The sequence below is a fragment of the Malurus melanocephalus genome, unplaced genomic scaffold, assembly GCF_030028575.1.
Source record: "Malurus melanocephalus ecotype Western Australia unplaced genomic scaffold, MMel_1.1 scaffold_273, whole genome shotgun sequence".
In the NCBI taxonomy this organism is placed as follows: Eukaryota; Metazoa; Chordata; class Aves; order Passeriformes; family Maluridae; genus Malurus; species Malurus melanocephalus.
In genome coordinates this window covers 510,458-535,577 of record NW_026623505.1, presented here as the reverse complement: position 1 = coordinate 535,577, position 25,120 = coordinate 510,458, and the positions used below count along the sequence as shown (strand labels likewise).

At 37.8% G+C, this 25,120-nt stretch overlaps 1 protein-coding gene and 1 long non-coding RNA gene across 7 annotated transcripts in view; one reads left to right on the top strand and one right to left on the bottom strand.

Annotated features, from left to right (window-relative positions):
- The window catches only part of LOC130579422 (uncharacterized), a 219,209-nt gene that overhangs the window by 188,901 nt on the left and 5,188 nt on the right, over positions 1 to 25,120 (top strand). The window contains exon 1 of one of the 6 annotated variants that reach the window (XR_008965991.1): positions 14,988 to 15,002. The exons of the other annotated variants lie outside the window; for them this stretch is intronic. This is a non-coding gene — a long non-coding RNA (uncharacterized LOC130579422). Of the gene's footprint in view, positions 1 to 14,987; positions 15,003 to 25,120 lie in introns of those variants that run through there. 6 annotated transcript variants of the gene reach the window in all.
- The window catches only part of GABRA1 (gamma-aminobutyric acid type A receptor subunit alpha1), a 39,877-nt gene that overhangs the window by 11,399 nt on the left and 3,358 nt on the right, over positions 1 to 25,120 (bottom strand). Inside the window, exons 2-6 of the mRNA XM_057376202.1 lie at positions 24,021 to 24,133; positions 14,467 to 14,534; positions 9,842 to 10,062; positions 8,180 to 8,262; positions 3,293 to 3,436 (exon numbers count right to left, since the gene is read on the bottom strand). Coding sequence (XP_057232185.1) covers positions 3,293 to 3,436; positions 8,180 to 8,262; positions 9,842 to 10,062; positions 14,467 to 14,534; positions 24,021 to 24,133 — 629 coding nt within the window. The remainder of the gene's footprint in view (positions 1 to 3,292; positions 3,437 to 8,179; positions 8,263 to 9,841; positions 10,063 to 14,466; positions 14,535 to 24,020; positions 24,134 to 25,120) is intronic.

The window sequence follows — 25,120 nt, the reverse complement described above, 5'->3', positions numbered from 1 at the left end:
ACACAATACGAAGCATTTAAAAATCATCACACAAGTTCTGCATCTGTAATAATTTTTGAATGACTGTCCACGTTGGAATATTTCCAGAGGTCTGGAAGATTCTGTAGCTGCGCTCTGTTCTTCTGCACTGCAGTTTTTAACCAGCCCTTAATTCTCCAGTATATTGCAATAATTGAGTCAAAYGTGCAGGTGTTATGAACCAACCTCTGCCCTCAGGAGAAAGCAGTTGATAATCCAGTAAAGTTACATTAAAGCTATTTCTCAGTGTCCTGTAAACTATTTGTGAAAAACCAGATTTATCAGGTGAGCACCTCAAATTAATGTGCGTCACATCAGACTGAGGTTCGAGGTGGGAGCTGAGTCTGAACTGTTACAATTCTTTTTCTGTTGCTGTAGGTAGAGAAGTGAGGCTGTCCTTGCCATTCATTTCAAACAWAGTATTTATCATTTACTACCTGTGCCATTTTACTCAGTTAAAAAACTCCTAGGAACAACATCATCTCATCAGATTTACAGAAGATCAGAAAAAAAATAACCCATTGTGAGTATAAATCCTAATGATTCTCAGTGCAAAGCAATGTTTTCAAGGTGRCAAAATAATTCTGTGTAAATAGAAACTTGCACGAGCCCTTTAAGCATTTAAGGTGCTTACCAAAAGATCATTTTAAACTCTTTCTGAGTCAATATGAATCTGTAGCTGGGGACTGACAGAAATTTTATATACAAATAAAAAATGGATGACTCTGCTTAAGCAAAACAGCAGCAGCAATAATTATTATTTTATTAACTGCATACTATTTTAAAGCCTRTAGTACCTTCCTATTCCATTGCCAGAACAGAATAAACTACCATAAAAAATGTTTTACTGTTTCATGGTTCTCTTATCATTAAAAAAATCAGTATTTGCAGTAATCTTGTTCTGTAGCCATAAATAAGGATTGCAGGTGGCTTACTAGCCAAGGAAGAAATWAAAAAAAAAAATTTCAAGAGCACTTTATGGATCCACCAAATCATTTAATAATTTTCAGATTGTTTAGAATAACACAGCTACACCCAAATCTGCAGGAAAATAAGTATCTAGAATTCCACACACCTATAAATATYATATTAAAGTTGCCCAAGATGTAGATTGCTCTAATGATCCACAGAATCAGATGCAAAAGAGCTTCATTTTTTTGCCTAATAAWGGTTTTGAGAACTCATAAGTGAAGATTGACTTCAATTCCTTTTGTCTTTTTGTAAGATGAGTCATTATCCTCGACTCTGAACGCAGGGAGGAATTTCATAATGTTCATTCCCTATGTCATGTCTTAAACCAGAGATGATCAGAGGACAAAGACGTGTGGAAGATTCTGTTGAGACTACCTGCCCACTTACCTCAGGAGGGAGAAAAGGGATTTTTAACCACTTCTGATCCTCACCTCTAGTATGGGGAAAGCAAAGTATTTTTCTTTCCAAAGCAAATACGCAAATRATTTTTCTTTGAGACATGGAATTTGCAAGCAATAAATCTGTTTCTTCCACAACTGTAAACTCTTATCAGGTACTAACKAGAGGATTGTAAATTTGGCACTAARMAGATTGTGTAATGGGATTGTGTTTTTAGTTTTKGTAACTATTGCATTTAGTTCTTTGTACTGTTTTTCAACATCTAAACAGCATCTTCATCTCAGCATATTTTACATATTAGCTATAYTACAGATAGAAATGGTAAAGAGTTTCTTCAAGTAGAGAAAAGGAAGCAGAATCCAAACCTTTGAAACAGCATGGGCAAAACAAATATTTTCTTGTTTGTTTCTTCATGGAAATACATGAAGAAATATTACACTTCTATCTGTCTTAACAGTTTCCAGCATGCTGCTCCCATTGMAATCTAATTTCCCTGAGCCATGTCTGGTGTTTCTATTTGGTTTAGTTACGTTCCCAAGCTCTTGAGTCCTTTCTGATTGTGAGGACAGCAAGCAGGGAGCAAAGGCAGCCCCACGGGGTGGTGAGCTCTGAGAGAGCACAGAGCTGAGATCTCTGCAGGTCCCCTCAAATCCCATTGAGTTCTCAGCAAAGGGCACTTGGGGTGGATTCCTGGCTGCAGAAAAGCCAATGGCAGCATTTCCATCAGTGGGAGGGCCAAGAGCTGTCCCCTTTCCTTCCTCCCTGCCTGTTGCACACCCCTGTGTGCTCTCAGCACGGGCAGCGGTTGTGTTGATGCTGTTCTTGTGCAAAGTCTCTGTTATTGCCATCCCACTACTGTTGTGATTCTGTCAAATGAACAGGAGCTTCCAAGCAGTAACCTAGAAACTTGTCTGTGAGAAATTTTCTTGGCTTAATAGAGCATGTGAATGTATTTTAGCAAGCTAAATAAAAAATTCAGACACAAATTGCAGTTCACCTTAAAGTGATTCATTTTCCTTTAAATATTCATTGACTTTAACAACAACACGTTAGGAAATTTGGTTTTTGCAGTCCTAAGTGTGTTTCTCTGTAAGTCAGAATTTTGGATGAATCTAAAGCAACAAAACCCCTTCTCCTAAAGCAGTTCTGCTTCTGGCCCATTGGCCAGTCAGTCTGGTCAACAGAGCTCTTGTTCATGCCCAGAGCTCAGTTCCTCAYTGCATTTTGATATTTTAAATTATCAGAAAATATTTTTTTCTTAAATTTACATCTTGAAACAAACACTGCAAAGTTGAAAAATTAGGGGCTTTAGCCATCTTCAAGGTTACAGGTATGTCATACTCAAAACGTCAGCTGTATTTAAGTAGCTCAATAAATTTTTGGAGTTAAACCTAGTGCCAGCATTAAAATAAATCCTGTTTAGATGTTTCAGATGGTTTTGAATTTGATGACCGAGTTTTTTCATTCTCTAAATACCTTCTCAASAAACTATATACTGGCTTTTAGCAACTTCACTGCCTCCAGAAATACGATCTTTGAGCATTCAAATTGTTATGCAGTTTTTATAAGCCTATATAGTAAGCAGATAATATGATAAGAACATAAGTAGTGCTTCTTTATAGTGTAAATTATTGTTTTTTTCTGGATGGATCTGACACTGTAGGAAGCTTTTTAATTGTTCAAGTATTTTCACCACCAGTTGAAGTAGCAAAATAATCCCAGGATGTGTTATCTTTTCAGAGTCATGTGTTCCTAATCTGAAGCTCATATATTTCAATTTATATCTTGGTATTTTTTATGCCTTGTGTCTTGCATCTGTATATTTTTTAATTCTGAACTATGATACTGCTCTGAATTATGCCTTGACAGTTAAATACCACCTTCCAAAAATAATTTCACAGACCTGTGCTGGACTGCACAATTCCAGAGTCCACAGTTTGTCCAAGCAGATCGTACTGGTTCAGTCGAGATCCATCTTCAGCCACAACCACTGACCTGGCTGGTTCCCGTGTCCACTCATACACAACCTCTGCTCTGGTGTAAGCATCTGATTTGAAACAAATACATTGCATTTCAGCTTTGCWTTTTCTGTTGCCTTATGGCTTTATCAAAACAATTTTTTTGAGCAGAATATTTAGTTTTCTTTAATTATCTGTGGAAACCTACAAGTAGCTTACTAGAATTTATCTATGGGAAATACAAGTGGTTTTTAAAAAATAGCTAAATATCTGCTGTAGGGCTGGATTAAGGTTGGCCCTGAATGGCATGGAAATATTTCTCACTTACATAATTCCTGCCTATGCAGAAAAGTGAGAGTGAGAAGTGGAATTTCATGAGCATGCAAGAAACTCCAACCCTTTTTCTAACTTTTAGCTGTTGTCAAGAGACATGAGCCCCAGACTTTCAGACTTTTCAAATTTTCATAGTGTGATGTTGTCTGGGCTACTGTAAGTCCTTCTCAGAGTGGTGTCAGTGATCTCCTCATCCTCAGCTTGGCTCCCCGTTTGTTATGTCCCCATCACACTGTCCTTGCTGCAAAACAGCCTAGCAGGCATTTCTGAGGCTGCCTGAAATAGAACGAGTTTAAATCACAATTACCCTTTTTTTTTGTTTGTTTGGAGGTTTTTTTTTGTTGTTCTTTGGAGGGTTTTTTGTTTGTTTTGTTTGTTTGTTTGGGGGTTTTTTTGGGGTTGGTTTTTCGTTTGTTTTGTTTGTTGATTTTGTTTTTTGTAGTTTGTTTTGTTTTGTTGGTTTCTTTTTTGGTTTGTTTTTTGGTTTTGTGATTTTTTGGGGGATTTTTTGTTGTTTTGCTTTGGTTTTTTTTGTTTGTTTTTTGTTTGTTTGTTTTTTGTTTTGGATTTGGGTTTTTGGGGTTTTTTTTGCTTTGTTTTGTTTTGTTTTGTTTATTTCTGATCAATGGTCACACTCAAGACTTGAGCCTGGGAAGGAGGCAAAGGAAAGCTCTGTGAGTTCTCCAAATCCAAGCAGTCTGGTGTGTTACACAGGTAATTCAGCAGCATCTGCATCTGTCACTGAGGGGATCTTTGCTGTTTTTTGTGTTATCTCAGGAATCAAGCTGATATTCCTGATAAATACTTCCAATCCTAGTTCCACAGTAAAGTTCTCCTGTCATTTTGTGCAGYCTGGAACCTGTCAGCTCTCACTCAGRGGAGCTGGGTGGGAATTCATTGATTTCACAGAGGCTCTCACCAAATTCCTTACCCTAAAAAGTATCTGAAGGTATGAATGGCAATGAATGTGTGGCCAAAATCTGCATCAAACTTGCACCCACTAAATGTGGTGAAGCTGAAGCCAGATGGGACATTTTAGGGCATCCAAAACGACAGTAGAATTCTACCTGCAAGATGAGATTTTCCTTTTTTTCAGACTGACAAGCAGGAAGGGAAAGGGAGGGATCTGATTCACTTGACCTCATTTGTGAGTTAGCAATTTTATCTTATCAGTGCAAGAGATAACAGCCAGTAATTGAAGAGGTGGCTGGATAGAGTGTGCTGGTAAATTAATTGCATGGCATTTGATTCTGCATTATTGAAGCTGAAGGGTGTTTTTATCCTCGGGCTTCATATTCCCTAAGCACTGCGACATATCTTGGAATATGTTTTTGGGATCAATGGCAAAAGCAAATCTGCATCTTAATGATTGTGATTTTTAAAATACTGGCCACAGTAAACGCAGCAATTGACTGGCTAATCCAGTCACATAAAGACAATAATATTATTAATTGTCAAGCATTTGTTCTGGAGTATGAGAACAGCTTGGATGGGTGAGGAGAGCTTTTTTGGGCTGCTGGATTGGCTTAGAGGGCAGGGAGAGCACTGGGCAGTCTKGGAATGAGCTGCCAGGTYTGGTCCTGGTCCCATTCCCCYCTCAGCTCCCAATCCCYGCAGCCMYYSMYYYCMKYMCTGCTGSTTCCCAGAGTGGCCTYGGCTCTAAACTGACAATCAGATSTTTGTGCTAAGAGCTGAGGAGAGCRTCCGCCTCCCTGATTTTGTTTTGCCAACATATGGCATTTTGTAGTTCCAGCATTTCTTTAGCATTTGTCACGTTGAATTTACGCTGGAATCACCTCTRGCTTAAGCTGCTCTTTGGCAAATCRCTTCAGCCTTGGAGCTGGGTCAAAYATTTATTGGTCTCTACAGAATGGGCAGAGGCCACAGGAGATGTGCAACTCCCTCACTGGGAGGCTTTTAGGAATCCAGCTCCAACAAGTGATGAGTAACAGTGGAGGATGTAAAAAACCTCTTATCCAATTTAATCTRAAACAAATGGAGCTAGGCAAACACTACCTTGGGGAGCTACTAAGTGCAATATTGTAGTCTGCACTTTAAGCATGGATTTTGTGACAATTAAATGCATTTTTTCAGTAAATTTTCCAGTCCATTAGGATGATTATAATTGATTGCTTTAGTTTGACAAAAATGTCCCTAATGTATTTAAATACGATTCTCACTTAAAAAGTGGCAATTAATTATAAGAWGTGTTCTTTTTCTATGTATAACAGTGAGTCCCACTTTCRTAACTTTCTTGGGTCCARCCATTTACCCCGTGGGAAATATTTMTATTTATATTGATAACTAAATATTGAGAGAAGTATTCTATAACTTGATAATTATGGCAYATGATCTGATGGGAAGGAGGGGAGAAGTCCAGTTCTTAGGGTTGTTTCCAGCAATGAATTCTTGCAGCGTTTGCAGTAAAACCAAGTTACAGAAGGAACTCCTCCCCATGAGGATCCAAGATTAGGAGCCTGCCTGAATTCAGTGGGTGAATGCAAAGCCCCCCTGAAAACTCCTTGATTTTGTCTAATGATCCCTCCAACCAAGCATTTGAAGTTGTTTTTCTAGGCCCAATTTAGGACAGATGCCATAGAACACTAGTATTCAGAAAAAAAAAACAAAAACAAACCCCACAATGAAAAAAACCTGTAAAAGATGACAGTCCACAGCTGTACTCTGAGCTTAGGATGTCAGCTACTGCCCTTGAGTGGTGTGTAAGAAATTGTCTTTCTATCAGAAATATCAGGATTTTTTTTCAATTAAGAAAATTACATATATATGATTTTTTTTAAGGCTAAAAGAATCAATTTAGGTACAAAATATGCAGGCACACTTGTTTTGCTGCTGTCTCTTTTCTGCCTTCTGGTGTGGTTCTGGACTTGTATGCAAATCCACATTATTGATCCCGTTTATTTAATAATTTCTGCAAATCTTAGTCATTTAAYTGAGGCAAAATCCTCAGCACCCTGGAAAGCCGTGCACTTGGTGAAYGAAGGGTGCATTAATCTGGGGCACGGTGAGCCTGAAAGGACTCAGTGTAGGAAAAGAATGGGAAATATTGTTCCTGCTAGGGMAGGGTGGTGCTCGGGCTCAGTGATCACAGATGTGGTGAGAGGTGTCTTGTCAGTGCAGTAAGGCAGWTCTGTTCAGAATCCTGCCCGGTATRAGCTGTCGTTAGYGGGATTTTTACAGGATTCCYCATCTCCCCACRCTCAGTTCCAGCCCCCAGGGACACTTTAATGAGMRCAYCAGAAGAAATTCGATCCTGCAGCCRCTCCTGATCTCACTGGRGTCTGTGCTGCACMATCTCCCRTTATCAATCAAGACCCCACTGCAGCATCTGTCCTGTTATAAACTGGAATAAAGCTTCCCCTACCCCGCTCTGTCTCACGGCAGATTTGAGAAGATTTATTGGAAGTGCTCTAAGAAAACGTAACATTCCGGGAGTGAACCATTCTTGTCAGTTATACTCCAAGGTTGTATGAGCCTTTTGTTCTCTGAGCCTTATCTAGGAGATGAGCAGCTCTTTAGAGACAAACCATCAGTCCTGTCTCCTGGCAAGCATAAGCTGCTCAGCCCCAGTAAATGATCACCCTGCCGGGTACCATGTGAAGAATGAATTGCGTTTTCTGTTTGTTGACTTCTAAAATTGATCAAGCCACTAAATACCCATTATCAGTGAAACGACCCATTTCTGTTAGGAAAAAAGTAGCCATTGAGGAAACAATTTGTACACTGTTACATCTTCCATACATTTTGACTTCCTTGTTTGTGTTAAACGCACTGGAGTAAATTAGCTCTTTTTTTTTCCCATTATATTTAATTTCTAAAAATATTAAGTGTGGTTAAATGCCAGGTTGTTTGCTATTCAAATTGAAGTTTGGGGAAAATTCTCAACTTACCAAAAGCTTTGTCAGTGATTACACTGATTTCAATTATACGACTTTCTGTTCAGTATGTTCTCTGATCTAGGGCTGCATATGCTGCAAGTGTAAGACTCTATTTCGAGATTTCTTAGATTTTTCACTTCCAAAAATGTTCCATGAGTGTAATATGAGTATCTTCTAATCCTAGGGAAAACGTTCATCTAAACATACCAAGCTTATGGTAGCAGAACTGTTTTCACCCAAACCAATTCMGTTATCCACGGCCTGCATTACTTTTCTCTAACATTGATTTCGGGTTTTAACAAAACAAAGCAACTGTAGGATTAACAACATTTTTCGTGTGACAAACTACTTTTCTAGATATTTACAGCACTGTAATTTTCGTTCTTTGTGAATGTCCAGGCATTACACTGTARGATATTTAAGACACATAAAAGAGAATAATTTTGTTAAATATAAGTATATATATATATAAGAATATAAGTACAACCCTGACAAAAAACCATGAAAAATACACAAGATTGAAACCTTGAGGTTTTCTCAGTTGCAAAACACTCCTTTAAAGTGGCCTAAAAAGAGAGAAACCTCAATTTAAAATAAACTTACAGCTTCCAAATTTCAAGGGGCAAGCATGTGCATCCATAGGAAAGTCTTCTAAATGCATTGGACATTCTGCTCTCACAGTCAATCTACAATGGATTAATGAGCAAAAGCACACATTTATTCTAGTTTCATAGATATAGCAAACAGACTTCTATTAAGACACATAGAATAATACGGCACAGTATTTGTGATTAATTAGCAGTTACAGAGGGACCTGGGWTTTCTGGCTGGGGTGTGGCTGCTCTGCCCCTCTGCCCTTTGTCCCCATCCATCAGAGGATGCTCAGGGATCTACCCTGGTGTGAGGATTCAAATCTATTAGCAACTGCAATTGCTTCCTTSCCACCTTCATTAAATGGGCCCAGTCTGGATGCTCAGACATTTGCTGAAATAATTTCATTGCTATCAGCCTGAGTGCAAACATGTTTCTCAATAAAAGAGATTAAATGAGCGAGAAACAGTCACATACCACACATCAGCAAGGAATGAGGAGTAACACTTGAATAGTAGGCAGGAGATTGCATTAAAGCACTTGCAGAAGTGAGGAAATAGAAATGGTTATGATCAAAAGAAGAGACAGATGTGAACAATGTGCTGCCAAGACAGTGTTCCTGTGGATTGCATCCCTAACAGCCCAGCATTTAGAAAGACAAGAAAAATTGACCCAGACTTGTGTCACTACCAGCCARGCAGATTCTACTTCAGTCTAGGCAGTCTTGAAAGGTGTTGCACAGTAAATTGAACATCCCAAATGCCTGGAGACTTTGTTTTCTCCAAACACTTGTACTGATGTTAAAAACATCTTTAAAATTTTAAAACAAAAACTCAGCATTCGCCTCTGTACTGAGTTYCCCATCTTGACTTGAAGTCAACAAAATCCCTTTATGGGATTCAAAACTTGTTTTGATTCCATGGCAGACAGAAAGGGGGGATGTGCAGCTCTGTAGAGACAACTTKWTTTTTTTTTTTCATTCTTTAATTTGTGGTCTTTTAATCCAGAATGTTTGCATGACTGTATTTCATCATTATTTCAAAAGGATTTATTTAACTCCTCTAACAACTGGATAAGTAAAATTCAGTTATCCATGAAGAGAATAATGTATTTCCAATGCATGCTGTCAGCACAAACGTAATTTTTTCTCCTAACTTTCCAAATGCTTTAATCGTTTTTCTTGTTATGAATGGAACAAGAAATGTCTATTTTTATACTGTCATGCTTTACATTCCCAACACAAGAAATATTAAGAATGGTCAATGAATTCCATGTGCATCTGTTAATTCTTAGAATCTGCAAAGATTAAAGACCTTTGCACACAATCTAGGATTATATTAAACTTTCAGGCTTTATTGTACTTGCTGATGGAATCCTTGAAAGCAATGCCAAATTAAGGTCCTCTGCAAACTGATGGATTCCTAATACCATAAGAACCTTTTCAAAATCAAGCATTAAGACACAACCAAGGACTGTAGAGGTAGCACAGCAGGAGAGGGAAAATAAACACTGCAAACAGCTCAGTTTGTCCACCATCCCAAGGCCTATTATGAAAATATTTATTAAGCAGGAATCAAATTATTCTCAAAAAGAAACCAGTTTCCTGTCTGGAAAATTGGCTTTCATCAGTTAAATTGTACAACTAAACCAAGGATGTAGCATTGCAGGGCTCACCTCATTGTGTACAGCAACGTCCCATCCTCTGTAATTCGCAATAGTTTATTTGGCATTGTCATGTTATGAGCCACTGACTTCTTTCCATTGTGGAAAAAGGTATCAGGTGTCCAAATTTTGCTGGCCATTAAATTATTTAACCGGAGAACRGTCATAGGTCCTTTGAATTTTAATCTCTCATCTTTCCAGCTTTGGCGGAAAAATACATCTATAGTGTATTCCTACATCAATTCAGAAAAAAACAAACATTTATGATGTCATACGTTACAATATGAGAACTTGAAATACATGTTCTTACCATTCCTGAGAAGCCAGGTGACTATCAATGAAATTAGTCATTATCAGAACATTTATTCTCTGTATATATAATAATAATCTGAAGCTGATTATTAAACTGTTGCAATATCATTACTCTGTTCAACAGCATAAACATCAGGAAGAATAGTATTTCAAAAGCTGTATATGAGTTAGAAATAGAACAGAATAGAAACCAAATAATTCACCTTTTTCCCACTTAAAACTGTAATTTGAAGCTTCAGATAGGTGGGTACCATGCCTGGCACAGGAAATGTGTGTCAGAATCAAGTAAGCCTGGTGAGACAGGATCTAACCACAGCCTTTTGTTCCAAATGTCTCCTTAGCATAAACATGTAATCAACCTGCAGAAAGTTCAAGTTCACTGGAATTTTGTGATGTGATTGATGAGATGTGGAACGGTTCAYTGGGATAAATTGTTGGAATACAGAGAGCACAGGCTGAGGATGGGTTTGAGCCAAGAGTTACAGGATTGGGCCAGGGATGGAGRGGAGAAGCAGTGGCTGACTCAGGGAACATGGGGAGAACCAAAACAAACTCTCACTGTAACATGGAAGAAATATTTGTGACAAAACGACAGGAATGAAGTTAAGAGGGAGAGGGCAGAGGTGAAATGAAGAAAGGCATGTTGGAATATTGTACAGAAAATAGAGATGTATATGGGGGAAAATGTGAAAAATGGTGAATGGAATATAGTTTAGCATTTTCCCAGGGAAAAATTCCACTCYGACATGGAACTTCAGTGTGGGATTATCCAATCCCTTCCACCTTTCACAGCTGCCATCGATAACATCGAAAGCAGTTACCTAAACGTGGTCCTAAATTACCCTGAAWGAGACATTTTTGGCTGAGAAAGAGAACCTTTGCTGAGATCTGTGAATGGAGATGCCAAATGGTGAAACAGAGAGAGAACTGCTGTGTGTGAAGCACACACAGCTATAAGGACAAAGCTGTCTTGTCAAACGTGTTGGTAACAGGTACATTCCGGAATGAGAATGCAAAATGTCTCCACAGTAATTCAGTCCCTCAGATTTGTGTTTTTTGCCTTTTAACAATCAGCACCACTCCATACAAATAAGCACTTTGTGAGCTGTTTATTCCTGGTGCAACTGCCAGCAAGAAACAACGGTGATTCTTACTGGCGTGTGGTTTTCCTACTTTTAGGGTATGAAATGCCTGAACAAATTTTTTGTTGACGTGGAAATGGAGTTACGTGGGATGTTCTAATTTTGGGTTTGTTTGGTGGATTTTTTAATTTAATTTTATTTATATCCCAGACCTGTGAATCATTTGGGTGCATACTTAATTGTATTTCCATTTTTTCAATCACGTGCTCAGTGAACCACTGAAGCCTGAATTTATTCAGCTTCAGTGAAAGAATTTTGCACTTATAACCAATTACTTGCTTCAGGATCTTGCTGGGTCATGGCCTTAGGTTGAATTGTGCCAAAATACTGTCCCAGGTGTGCAGCAGAGTAGGACAGAAGGAGGTGTAAAAGTATCCATCATTAAAATTTCGGATTTCCTCCATGTTTCACTAGCACCAAAGAAAATTTCCTCCTACACGAATGGGGAAGGTAAAAGACGTGCCCAGAAGGTGACATCATTTCAGTGTGCATGTAAAGCCTTTTTCAACTGCAAAGGAGGAGGTGAGTGGGAGGTGGTGCAGATTGAGAAAAGAGTCTGGTTTTTCACTTTGTGCAAACACAAGGTTCRTTTGCTGGAAAAGGACAGAGTCAGAAAGATTTGATAAGGGTCCTGCCAGTGTAAGATAAAATTCAATTAAAAAATAGATGACAGGTCATGCCTGGCACAGACTGAATCCTTCCCTATCCCAGGCCATTGCACCATATGGAATGAATTCATTTTGGCTGAGATATCTCAGCTCTTCAGTTTTCACTTCTCATTTTAGCATTAATTCTCCTCAAATGAATCCTGACAGACAGCTGATCTTTAGGGMCCAGCCATCAGATCCCCTGATTAGGGGTTTCTCCTGCAGGAGGGAGGCACAYAGAGCAGGGGAGCAGAAGGAATTTCTCTAGACCTTGTACAATAGCAGTGTCCTCTGTGTAAACATATGACTGAGGTGGAAAATGGAATAAATTCTTCACAGAGAAGACTCTTCATTCCATAGTGTGCAGGTTAAAAAAGGAAGATTCCTATCTGCATTTTGAATAAATTACATGGCATTGAATGGCACTTAAATATATTATAAATTATATGGCACTTTGATTTAAATGTTCTCTAATTTACTCATCCAATACCCCTCCCTGGAGACTGTTTATTYACAGAGTGGACCACTCTGTGCTCTACATGAGGTGCTGTACAGGAAGATAGTGAGATACATAATCATTCCTGAAAAGCTTATAGAAAGAGTGGGAATGAAAGTTTACTTGAAAAGAATTCTATCTTTATGAAAAAAGTTAATTTTAAAATGCTTCTTMTTGCAGATAACATACATCAAAAAGCTTCACCAGAATGACAGTTGTATGAGAATAGCCAAATATCTGTTGATCAGTTCAATCCACCATCTGAACACGCCTGAAAACCTGCAAAGCTCTTCCAAAAGGCAATGAATTTATTTTAAAAAGTGCTTTTTTCTTGTTTAACTTGATTCACCAGTATAAGGACAAGCCAAGACAGTGTCTTTATAGAAGAACAGGTTATGTCTGTGCCATTCTAGAGGAGTATATTGGGAATGGGTAGGAGCACCATGGATTCCTGGTTTATCCATGGAATGGGTAGKAGCACCATGGATTCCTGGTTTATCCATGGRAGTTCCTTGCTGGATCCCTGCAAACAGATGGCTCAGGTGTGCTGGCACCTGCGTGTCTGTGCTTCCCTAACCCTCAGTGTGAGCTGGAACAGACCCTGCCCGGGCTCACACACAGCACAGGAGTACCCTGAAATTAAATAAACTCTGTATTCTGGTAAACTCTTCCATTTTTCCCTCTCTGATTTCACATTTGGTTCCTCAAGCACAAGATTTAACACGAGTAGGCTGCACACACGTTCCTTTTCAYGGGAGGCAAGTGGGAGTTTTACACTGATACTTTTCTGTGAATTCTTTCCTTTTCAAAACACCTGCCTCTGTGTTTCTTGGTCACACACTTTTATATTACGAGGATGATGAATTCTTTCTCCTGTATAACTGACTGGAAAAACGGAGCCAACGTGGTATGGGTGTCATGGCATTGATTGCAATTATGAATTTGACTGTGCTTTTGCAAATGCTGTTTTCCAAGCAATTAAAATATTGTGGATTTTCATAAAGTTCACTTAGAAAAATAAAGTATCTTGTAAAAGTTACTTTTTATGGTTTTCCATTCCCTAACATTGTTTTGAGTAGTCAGAAACTTGCAACAACCTGGTGTTTAAGGCCTGTCTACAGTTTTAGCTCAAATTAAACAGCTGACAATTTTGTAGTTAGAAATGTAACTTGTTTCCTTTCTTCTAATTATTTTTTCTTCTTATGTGGTAAATATATTTAGCTACACGTAGCCAGCTACAAGATTGAACAGCGTTCATTTYTTCATTTAAATTAATGAGGATGTTTCCAGCATTCATCCAAATACAGGATCCAGCAGACAGTGGTGGCTGCAGACCAGGTTTCCCTGTCAATAGCAACCTACTTGTGTAAATCTTATTTATATGCAAAATTTTAAATACCTTATCCATATTTCTACACAACTTTTTGTATCTCTTAGGACCAGGGCTCACAACATCTTCATTCAGTTTTCTGAACTTCTCCATTCCCTGCAGTTATCTGGCAATTTGATTTTAATATTCATTCCATAAAGAAGTGACRCTAATTCTCTCATTAATCTCCTCTTCTCCTTTTAGCAGCCAAGATCTAGGAAAGTCACTTTCCATTGATCAGTAGCTTTTAATATAAAAATACAGGTTAGACTGTACAGATGTCACACTGCAGGCATAAGTGTTAATTGCGTTTTAAGATGATGATCTTTCTTGGCAAATTGGATCAGTGATGTGCCAGCAAGGACCTGAGCAATCATTCTCAGAAGAATACGGATCCAAACTCTAATGCATTTCATGATGTATTATGTAGCAAATATAAAGTCTGTTAGAACACGTTATTAAAGTCACCGAGGCTTCTAATTTCAGGACACTTAAATGCAGTCACAGCAGCAGCAGTGGCAGCACATAAAATCTGACAGCGTTTTCRGATCGAGAGCTTAAAGAAAGCCCAGACTTAAAAGGAGTAAACAAGTTATTGCACAGATCCTTCATCCTCCAAATTAAAGAGACAAGAGAAAACGAGTGCTGTAGAAATACAGACCATCACTTACCATATCATGGTCTGAAACAGGCCCAAAACTGGTGACGAAGATGTCAGTCTTCACTTCAGTTACACGCTCTGATGGAGCAGGAAATTAGGACAGTGAGTGTCTATCAACAGCCTTCATTAGATCTAACCACTACCAGTACCCACAATAAATAGAAAAATTATTGGCTTTGATTAGCCATTCTGAAATTGGTCTGCAATACRGTCCTGCTAATTTACTGTTCCTAGATGTAATTTCACAGTCAATATTGTCAGCAACAGTTTTTTTTTATTACAGTTTTTCCACAGAACTTTTTGAGATGCCGCAGCACAGCAGCCACAGTTCCGCTGTTGTGGAAATTTCCTCATTCTTTGACTGATAAATCCTCTTGTCTGACACTATAAACAATGTGAATATTGAATATTGTAAACAGAACTGTGTAATCTCACTGGATACTCAGTGTCTGGCCAAGCTAAAATAAGGTCTCTAATAATTAACCCTGGGCTTGCAAGTTATGTATTTTCTGTTGAGACACAAGAACTTAGAAGAAAAAAAAAAGAGTGAATACATAATGGTATATAAAAATATGACTGTACTTTATTRGCATGAGTTAGAAATGGCTGTAATTAACCTTTACTTCAGGAAACAAAAATAAGTTAATTTTTTGCAAATAAACATCAGCTAAACTTCTCTAGAGAAATCATCTCTGTAAATTTTTTCTGAAAGGGAGCTCTCCAGTCCTAGAAGCCTCARTGGTGGATTAGTATAAATAACACTTCAGAAATCTGTAACATGTATGTAACRCAGATTATATGTGTGTGCTGTATCATAAAACCAGACTCCTCTGTGATTCCCAGGATGTGCATTTGCTCCATGGCACAATGCTACTGGACATTTCAGGAGAAATCAGTGAAATTTTAGTGGTCATGACTGCTGAGGCACCTAAACTGGTGCTGATCTCCAGAAAGAGATCAAACATCTGACTCCTGTAGATGGACTGGCAAAAGGCACTTTGGGAAACACCCAGAGTCAACCTCCCCCTTCCTCTGCTCTCCCTCTACACACACAGGATCAGTCACCTCTGAGCAAACTGGCATTTTTTCTAGGGCACACACACCAAAATATTCACCCAGGGTGGCATCTATCAAAATAACCCTGTTGAATTAAAAATAGTTGACTGGAGTAACACCACCTGGAGGCAGGAATCCAAGCAGTGCTGGGTGGAGCTGGCCCCACCAGCTTTTCTTTCCTAAGTTAYGGTGAAGAAAGGCTGAACACATTTACTGTTGTGCTCTACGAGCAGCCTGGGCATTGGGGAAGAAGTTTCAAATGTGGAAYGAGTGATAACATTTCTGAAATAACTTAAAAAAAATAAATAAACTGAGAGATCTGGAATGCTAAAAGTAATCCTAAAGAAAACACAATAGTACATGTATAGTAAGCAAGCGTGCAGCAGACAGAAGTTTTCCTAAGACTAGGAAATATATATGGAGCTCTTTATATAATGCTCCTTCAATGTTGTAAAAGAACTAACTAAAACACCTCAATTTAATACAACCCTCTAATTTCAAAAGACTTTGGACTGTTTAAATATGATTTGTTCCATCTGACAAGAAAATTTAGACTGAAGGGAAGTGAAATAAGGAATCAGGGTTAAGCAGCCACTAACAATACACATTTCTGTATCTGTGCAGAAGTCCTAAGGAGAATCAGTTCCACAATGCTCATAAAGGTCTTTCAGTCATTCAAGAAAAACATGCAACTGCTAAGTATTTAAAAATTGAAGTTTTATATACATATCTAGTCTAGATGCAATAAAATATGTCCTTTTGTGAGACAGCAAAAATCAAGAAGTAATGCTAARTCTGATTCTACTGTTAGTCTAGGAATCCAGTGGATGACCCATATTCTGTTAATAAATTATTSCAAAAATTAAGTACTATCAAAAGTAATCTTCAAGACTCATAACARCAATGAAATTTCCAACATATTATTMATAATTAAGGAAAATAAAATACTATGATGTGGATGAATTGCTTAATATTATTTTTGTTTTTTATGTCCGTGACTGAGATGCAGGCAGAATAGAATGAATATTGACAAAAGCACTGGAGAGCTGAAATTGCCTCCTTAGGTATCCATTTGAATTCATATGGGACCTCATCATTGTTTACACACTTTTCAACTGACTTAAAGAAATGTCAGTATTTTCTTGACATATGATTGATTCTGGACTTAGAGAACTTCCTGGTGAGAATCTGACTTTCTGTAAGTGAAAGAGGCGTGGGATTGTTCAGAAATGACTTGGCTTGGGAGGAGAGACCTTGGAACACCCTCCACCTTGGGAGGAGAGGATTCTGTCCTTCCACCCATCACTGCCAAAAGAGCTCAAGAGGCTGCGGTTCTTCACGAAACAGTGGGCAGAAAAAGGATGTGGAGATGCCACAGGGTCCGGTAAAACATTGCTGAAGGGACTCCAGCTACCAAATCACCTTTTCTTAAGACTGAGAAACTGATACCATCCAGAAATCTATTCGCCTTTCCCATATTGAAAAATGAATCTCAAAAGGCTCGTAAAGATCTTTCATCCTGATTCCCCACCTCTCCATCTCCCTTCCACTGAGGCATTTTGAAAGAGAGAAGATTCTAGAAGCTCTTCAGACAYAAAAGGATGATCCTTAAGAGTTCCAGCTCTGAGTGAGACCCTCTTTAGTGTAATTCAGGAGGATTGCCTTGCACAAACACAGAATGTGCTCTTTGAATCAGCAGCACATCATGTGCTGTCCTCAGCTCTGCCTTTGGGATTCATAGTCAGAGAAGAGASACTGAGCTTGAGGAAATCACTTGAGGACACAAAATGGAAACTTAAAGACTAAGAAGGAAGATTTCCAAGGGAATGAAAAAATGASTGATGCTTTTTATTTCTGTATAAGGTTGAAAATAATTTAAGTGGCATGTGTAAATCATATTCAAAATTAGAACATTCAGACTGTGAACTCAGAAGACATTGTGTTATCTTCACACTGATTACACTTTTGCAGTGCACCTGATCCCTTCAAACGCAGATAAAGCAATGTATAGAACACCAAATTATTATTATTTTTTTTTTCCTTTGGTGTGTACCTCACTATCAAGAGCAATTAAAAATGTGTATCAAAACACAGAGGAAGATTAGCCCCTCCAAAGCAATATGGAAGTTTTGAAATTTTTGTTTGCTGCTTTACAAATTAGATGATTCAACTGTGCTTTGTTAAGTGCTTCAGAAGTTGTGAGTCACTCCTGCACAGGACATGTGTTTACTCATACAGTTGGGATATATATTTAGAATCAAGGTTGTCCATGTTCAGTTTGCAGCTTGATTTCCATGGGAAGGCTTAAATTGTGCTTCAAATGCTCAGAATGCATTTTTCAGGAAGCTCAGGCCCTGAGCTGTATTCCAAATCTTCACAATATCCCAAAGAAGTAGAGAAAAGCCTTAGTCACTGTCCAAAACAGGCTCAGGTGATTGGGCTGCTGAAGAGAAACCCAGCAGTTCTGAAGATGCAGCTGAATCTCTCCTGACTGTGACATCTGCCTCATGAACCAGGAGCAGGAAATGTGGGAAGATCCGTGGATTGTGGAGCAGTTTCAGTAAAAAATTCCAAGGAAATTATTCATGACTTACTGGTTTTACTACAAGGCAACCACTGGACCCAAGTAGTTCCTGAGCAGCTAAAAAGCAGCCGAATCCCACCCCCAGACACCCTGGAACACATTTTGGGGCAACTGATCCTTGTACAGCCATGAAAGCATCAGCCAACATCAACTACTGTAATTTTACTGTTTACAAATACTGTGTTTTGCTAATGATGCTAGACTAACGTAAACTCAAAATTARTAACAATAAATATTTTGATTTAAACTCCCAGGGATCTCATTATTGCTAGAATTGTGACTGGATTATAAATGGAGAACAAAATAAGAAATACAGACTTATTTAAACAGCAGGAAATAAGCCAATTTATCAGGAGAGACCATACATTAACTGTTTCCCWTAATGACCTGCTGCTATTTGAGCACAGGGCTTATTTGAATTGCTCATTTTGGTGGTTTGAGTTAATTCAATTTCTTGGTAATGCACTTTTCTTCCTGCATGTCTCATGTATGTCTGTGCCATAATTATTAATATGGGGGAACCTTTTCCTCTGGTTTGAATGAAAGGAATTCCAATACCTGTACAATGTACAGTTAGACTGATCAGCCCAGCTGTGTCCTGACAAGTGTTTTGATTGAAGAACCACAATAAATACACTCAGAAGAATTTTGTGCTTTTTTGGTAAGAGTAGAGACCCAAAGAGAGAGAGTGAACTGTCCTGTGATCACCAGTGCAGCCTGTGCTGGGTTTACTGGGACCTGCACACACCAATCAACAGCTCAAAGCTGCTCTTATCCTCCCTATCTCCCTACTCTTGTRTTAAATCAATTTTCATTGGGTTTTATAAAGCTTTTTACAGTTGCCTTTACATTAATAGAGAGAAAAAAAAGACCAAAATCAGCTCCTTCAGTTTTACAGAGTCAAGTGTAGCATCTGGTCCTTCTTTACTTACAGAATGATGCGTAGGGGTGAGGTCTCTTCATTTAGAGTAGAATCATTTAGGTTTAACTTTTTTATTATGCATACAGACAAACCCCTTATTTTCCCTTATCTTTCTGTTAACTCAGCTATGTTAAAATCCAGCGATTTCCATTGAGACCTCAACAACCAAGAGGAGATTTTATCATGTTTTTATATAATGTTCTCATACAACTGAATCTTAAAATCTTATTAAAATAATATTGTGAGGTTCATTTTCCCATCCGTTCCACTCTGTGGAAGTAATGAATTGCCTGAGATTGACCAAGGTTCCACCTAAGGACAGTCCCCCTCAATTGTGATAAACAGGAGTCATCAACCAATGCCTTTTACTGATAGCATAAAATAACTCTGTTTAATACTCAAGTAATGTTGATAATCTACTTGGCATGATCGACTGAGCATTCAACCCAACAAATTTAATTCAGGARGATTCTGGTCTGTCAAATCAAACCCACTGTTGTTCTTCATTCTGTATTAACCTTTCTACTACAAAATCCCTCTAAAGGGATAAGCCACATTTACCATTATTCTAATTTAAAAGGTCCCAGAGCATGTAATATCCTTTAGTTTTAGGGAGSGGAGATCCATTTACCTTGGGAACTTAGTTTTTCCWCCATTTTGCATTGCTCWTCAACTCTTTTAACTCRCAGTCYAGACATGGTGCTTTACTAGGAGAGATCACTCCACTCTGAGGTGAAATTTCCTCCTTATTTCACTCCTTCCCAGTACTATTTGATCCTTTATTTTTTTCAGGACTGTGTATTTAAAGAGAGATTAGCATCTTTATTATTTAGGCCATTTTTGATCACCTCTAGTTCCACAGTTCAGGCAGTACCCACAGAAAATAATGCCATTACCTAAATAACTTCAGTGGGGTTTTTTTTCCCTAATGTCTGACATGATTTTCTCTTTTCAGCTTCAATACTTTACTCTCTGCAAATCCTCTTCCTTGCTTGTTGTAAATGATTATCCTCTCAAAGAGTCAATAGGTGTCCTCTAGTATGATTCACAACATTTTTACATTCATTTTGAAAGTTCTGTTTTCCATGCATAAATATCGAAATGTAACTATTTGTTCATGTTTATGCATTAGTACAACAGATGCTATTTCCTAGCAGTGGCTAAGTGACTAAGCCCACATATGAAGGAGGCAAAACAGCTAAATAACATAATTTATATCAATAATTATTGATAACAAGTGCAAATGTGCCAGTGCATATCATGGTGCTGCTTGCTCTTTTAAAAAAGAATCRGATTAATTTTATCAGCTATGCCATTTTTTGAATAACAGGCATATTCAATSACTATAATTTCTCCCTGTGGGTCACCAACTCCATTTTTTAATATTCTGGTTAATGAGAAATAATTCCTTCTTTCCCCCTTGTTTAATGGCAAAATGCTCAGAGCTTCACATTTAATTTCAGATATGGCCTTATTGGGTTATYTGATGAATGATAATTTCCATTCCCWTACTCTTTATGGAGAATAYGTGATTTTCAGGTTTCCTTTTGAAGTAATACCTCAAAAGAAGATATAAAAAAAAAAGGAAAGGGAGGAGTTAATTTTAATCCAGCACTGGTTGTATGCATACTCAAGGAGTGATTCAAAATTCAGYACCTCTAAATTTTTCATTATCTTAATCCTCCACCTTTTACCCTGGCTTTCCCATGAATATACAGGAGACCTCCTGCAATGAATCTGTGTAATGAGATCTCTGCAGAAGGTTGTTCTTGGCTTCCTGGTGCCCCTTTGGCCTCACCAGARTTCTCCCAAACAGTGAAACAGTTCACCACACCAACAGGATGTGTGCAAGCTTAGGGTAGAGAAATTCCATGGTGTTCATTTCAAAAAGGATGAATTTACTCCTCTAAATCAGTAGAGCCAAGATCAGGATCAACCCCCCCTTTCACAATTCATTACAATTTTTCAGTTTTATCACTGAATTCTTCATGCATACACAAAATGGCAAGGAAGGAGAAACCAATAGATTTACTGAAGAAACTCTACCTTTTATTGCACAGGTGAAAAAGAGAGAAACTGCTCTCTTTCTGTTTCTGCTCATGCACACAGTTCTGTTTCTGGAGGTGTGCAGGTTTGAAAAGCTGCRCTACAGGAGGAGAGGTCGTGCAGGGATAACCAGAGTTTCTGAAAATGTGCCCTTTTCTGCGACACAAAGTAACTGCACCACGAATTGTTTTAGCTCATCTGCTGTCTCAGGAGGCGTAGAAAGCACAGGATAGACAGTTTGGGATGATTGGAAGAGTGCTGTAATGCACTCAGTGATACACGGATTTGCACTGTGCCTAACAACATAAAATTTATCAACACAACATATAATGAGCATCTCTGGCCTCTCAAATTCTCCCATAGCTCCATCGCTGATAATATGGAAGGAATGAGTTTTACAGCTAATTTTRTCTACCTAAAAATGCTGTTACATTGGTAGATTTCTTAACTTTCACTTCAGAGTGGATAAAAAATGTGTTCTGATCAAAATATTTAACAAGAAGCCATCACTGATGTTGGGAACAAAAATGAAACCACTGCTTTTCCATACATTTTAAAATTTCCAGCAACAGGTCATGCMATAATGGGAGGCCACTGAACTTCCAACTCCAAAACCCATGCTATATTTGATATATTATCTAGATTTTTCACTGGGTATTTTTATGCAYGAAACATTTCAGAATACATTTCCCCAGTATATCAAGGGTCTAAACCAACTGTCAGCATTGAGTCATCCTGAGGTGCTTCACTCATGTTTGGATGCCTTAGGAAGAAGGTTTTGAAGATGTGAATTTCCAAATTCCTGAGCAAACCCTTTCCTCTAAGTTGCTACCAGGACTGTAAACATGGGCCTTGGTATTTATCCTTAGATTTTGAAATCTCTAATTTGTATTTTTTGAATAATGCCTTATTTAATAATCAAAAGAATAAATCTGCTTTTCACTATACTTGATTTCAGAYATTAATTTTTTGCCCACAATTTAATCAGATGTGGGATTTTTTAAAAACCATGGTACTCTTATTTCTAGAGTTCAAAGCTGCCAAATGTAAGAGAGAAATTTGCTGAATTGACACTGTGAAAATATAGAGTACTGTGCAGCAGGAAAATTGTGATATTMGAGGTTCTTGGWTACAGGCAGGAACAGGCAACAMAATTMAAAAAAGRAGAGATGCAAAGATTATTTAAACTYCTCTAACCCTTAGAGAAAYCACTCCCATTCTTCCTTCCCTCCACCCTKTATTTCCCATCACTCATTGCCTTCAAAAGTCATGCAAAATGCTATTTACTTTGTGAAGAGATTAATTTTCTTCTACAGGGACAGTAACATTAAACAGTATTTCTGTCAGGGTAAATTTTGACTGGACCAAATGATTCTTTCATGAGCACACCCCTGCAGTCTGTATTCAGAAACACATGTATGAAGACAAGATATAAGAGTTGATACTGATGTGCTTACTTCCCTAAATTGCAATCCAGAGTGAGAGAAAATCCTTCCCCCGCATCTCCCTTTGTTTTATCTTCTAGTATCAGTTAAACAAAGCATAATAGCTGTAAAACTCATCTAAGAAATCATCATATGCTCCGATTTTTCTCATAGACATGAGAAAAATCATGTACCAGACTCCACACAGTTTACAGAGTCTCATTTATTTATTTATTGCCTTCTGTGCTTTGTTTATTTACTGTGATAGAGCAGCTGACTGAACTCTACAGTGCCATTAAACAAAGACTAAAGGAGCATTTATCTACCCTAGGTCAAGGGTTCACAAGACAGCAGGCAGAAAATCCTGGTAGATAAAAGCAAAAAGCAACTCTTATTTTGCTGTGTATTACCTGGAATAGCACACAAAGATTTGCAGACCAAGACATTTTAAAATGTATTTAATTTATACCTTTTAAACAGAATTTTATCTTTAGCCCYTCCTCGAAATCAGTGAAGTCAGATCATTGAAGAATCTGGCTCACAATTTAAGAACAGTTGCAAGATGGCAGCCTCAAAATCAAACCACGGAAAAACCCACGTTTAATTACCTGCCAGGTGATCCACAATAGATGATGTACAAATTCTGAATTAAATATACCCTTATATTGCAGTACCTCTAAGAGTGATTATAGGAGAACAGTTGGGGTGAGCTGCTCTGTTTTWTTTAACCAGAAGAGTCCAAAAGGAGGGAAAAAAAAGAAAGACATCTGAAGGAAGTGAAGCCAACGTTTCCATGCRCTGGAAAGAACAGCTTGGTGCTTGTACATTTAAAATGTCCATGGTTGTGAACAGTAAGCTTTTAAAACCCAATTTTGGGATCATGTCACAGCAGAACAAATCAAAGAGAACACGGAGATGTTGATGAAAGACCAGGCTGTGTAACAATATTTTGATAAAAACATAATTGCTGTGTGGCTTTATGCCTTTGTTGGAATTCAGCACCAAGAGCGGAAAAGGACGTTTTTACCAAACTGTGAAGAAGAAATGTTACAGAAACAAATCCTCACATACCTAAGTTAAAAAAAAAAAACAACTTAATAACTCCTCTGGGACAATCTACTAGGATAGACTGATACTTTCACTTTAAAAAAAAACAAATCCTCTTATGAAAATAATCATAGATAGATGTGCTATTTAGGGTTCATTCATAAACTTGTCATTTGTCAGATCACAGGTTGTATTTTTTTATCATTTATTGCTTATACATTCAAAGTTTTACTACCCATTCAGAGGGCTTCTTGAATTGTGAACCATTTTCTTCTTTTGAGTATAAGTGTGAGAAAATGAAGTATGCAAAAGACAGGGAAGGCGTGGCATTTTTGGAAAAAAAAGTTATATATCAGCATTACTTTATGTGTACATCTAAACAGAATWAAAACAAGTATATTATGGAAAAAAATAATAATGTTTGAACTGATTTTTTTTTTTTTTTTTATGCAGCATGTAATATTGAAAATCATAAYAGAACCCACCTCCCAGTCCTGGCCTCAAGCGGTTGTCGTAGCCGTCCAGCAGCCGATCCAATATTCTGGTGAACACYGTGGTGTTGTCTTTGAGCTCATCTTGTGAGGAGGTTTGGCCATAGCTGAAACACACAACAGTTAACACTGAAAAACCRTAATCCTCCCATAACCTTAGAAAAGAGTAATTCCAAAATCCCTTTAATCTCKCTTACACTGGTTTATGGTCACATAACCTCCCCTTTATAACAAGATTGTAGTGCTTTACAGAGTTCTTGTACATTTGCATTTTCTCCTTAAATTGAAAGGATTTTTTAAAATCATAAAAAATCAGTGCCCTTTTATAAATGGTGAGCAAATAGAATGTCAGTGCCTTAATGTTTATCTCATTACTCCTTAATGTTTATAATGTGCTAATATGTGTTTTTCTCAGGAAAAGGCTCATTTATCAGCAAAAATAAATGTGTTTAATTCATAATAGCTGTAAAAGGTTTGCATACRAAGAAAGATATAGTAATTTAGAACACTGACACTTAAGTACAGACAAAAATAGAGATATCTTCTCTTTAAATACAGAAGTAGATCGAGTGTGCATTTTCATAGATCGATATATAATTTTGCTTTTAACTCTCATTTTCCTGTAGCAGTCAGATCTGGAAGAATATCTCCATCTTTTCCTTTCAAATGCATAACAAAACCATCTGTTGATAAGAAAATCTCTCATGTCTACAAAGCTTCCCTTACAGATCCCTAACTCAGGCAAAGGTCCTGAAATTTTACTTCAAGAAGGATAAAATTAAAGCTCTTKGAACTCAGCAACCAAAATCTTACTTTCATCAATACAAATCAGAATGAAATCCTTGGGCTTAATGGTTTCTGTCTGCTGCAGATGACACYGGAATCAACCTTTTTCTTAAGTTTGAGACCTTTACCTAATACCCTGTCACAGATTATTCCCTTAATCATAGATTACACTTGTCTYAAATCCCAACCCAGCAGTGCTTTTCCATCCATTGCTGGGAAAGTCTTCCATCACAAGCACGTGGAGTCATCACTGAAAGCAAAAGTGCTGCTCTTCAGAACATCCTTTAGGTGCACATTGCTAAAGAACT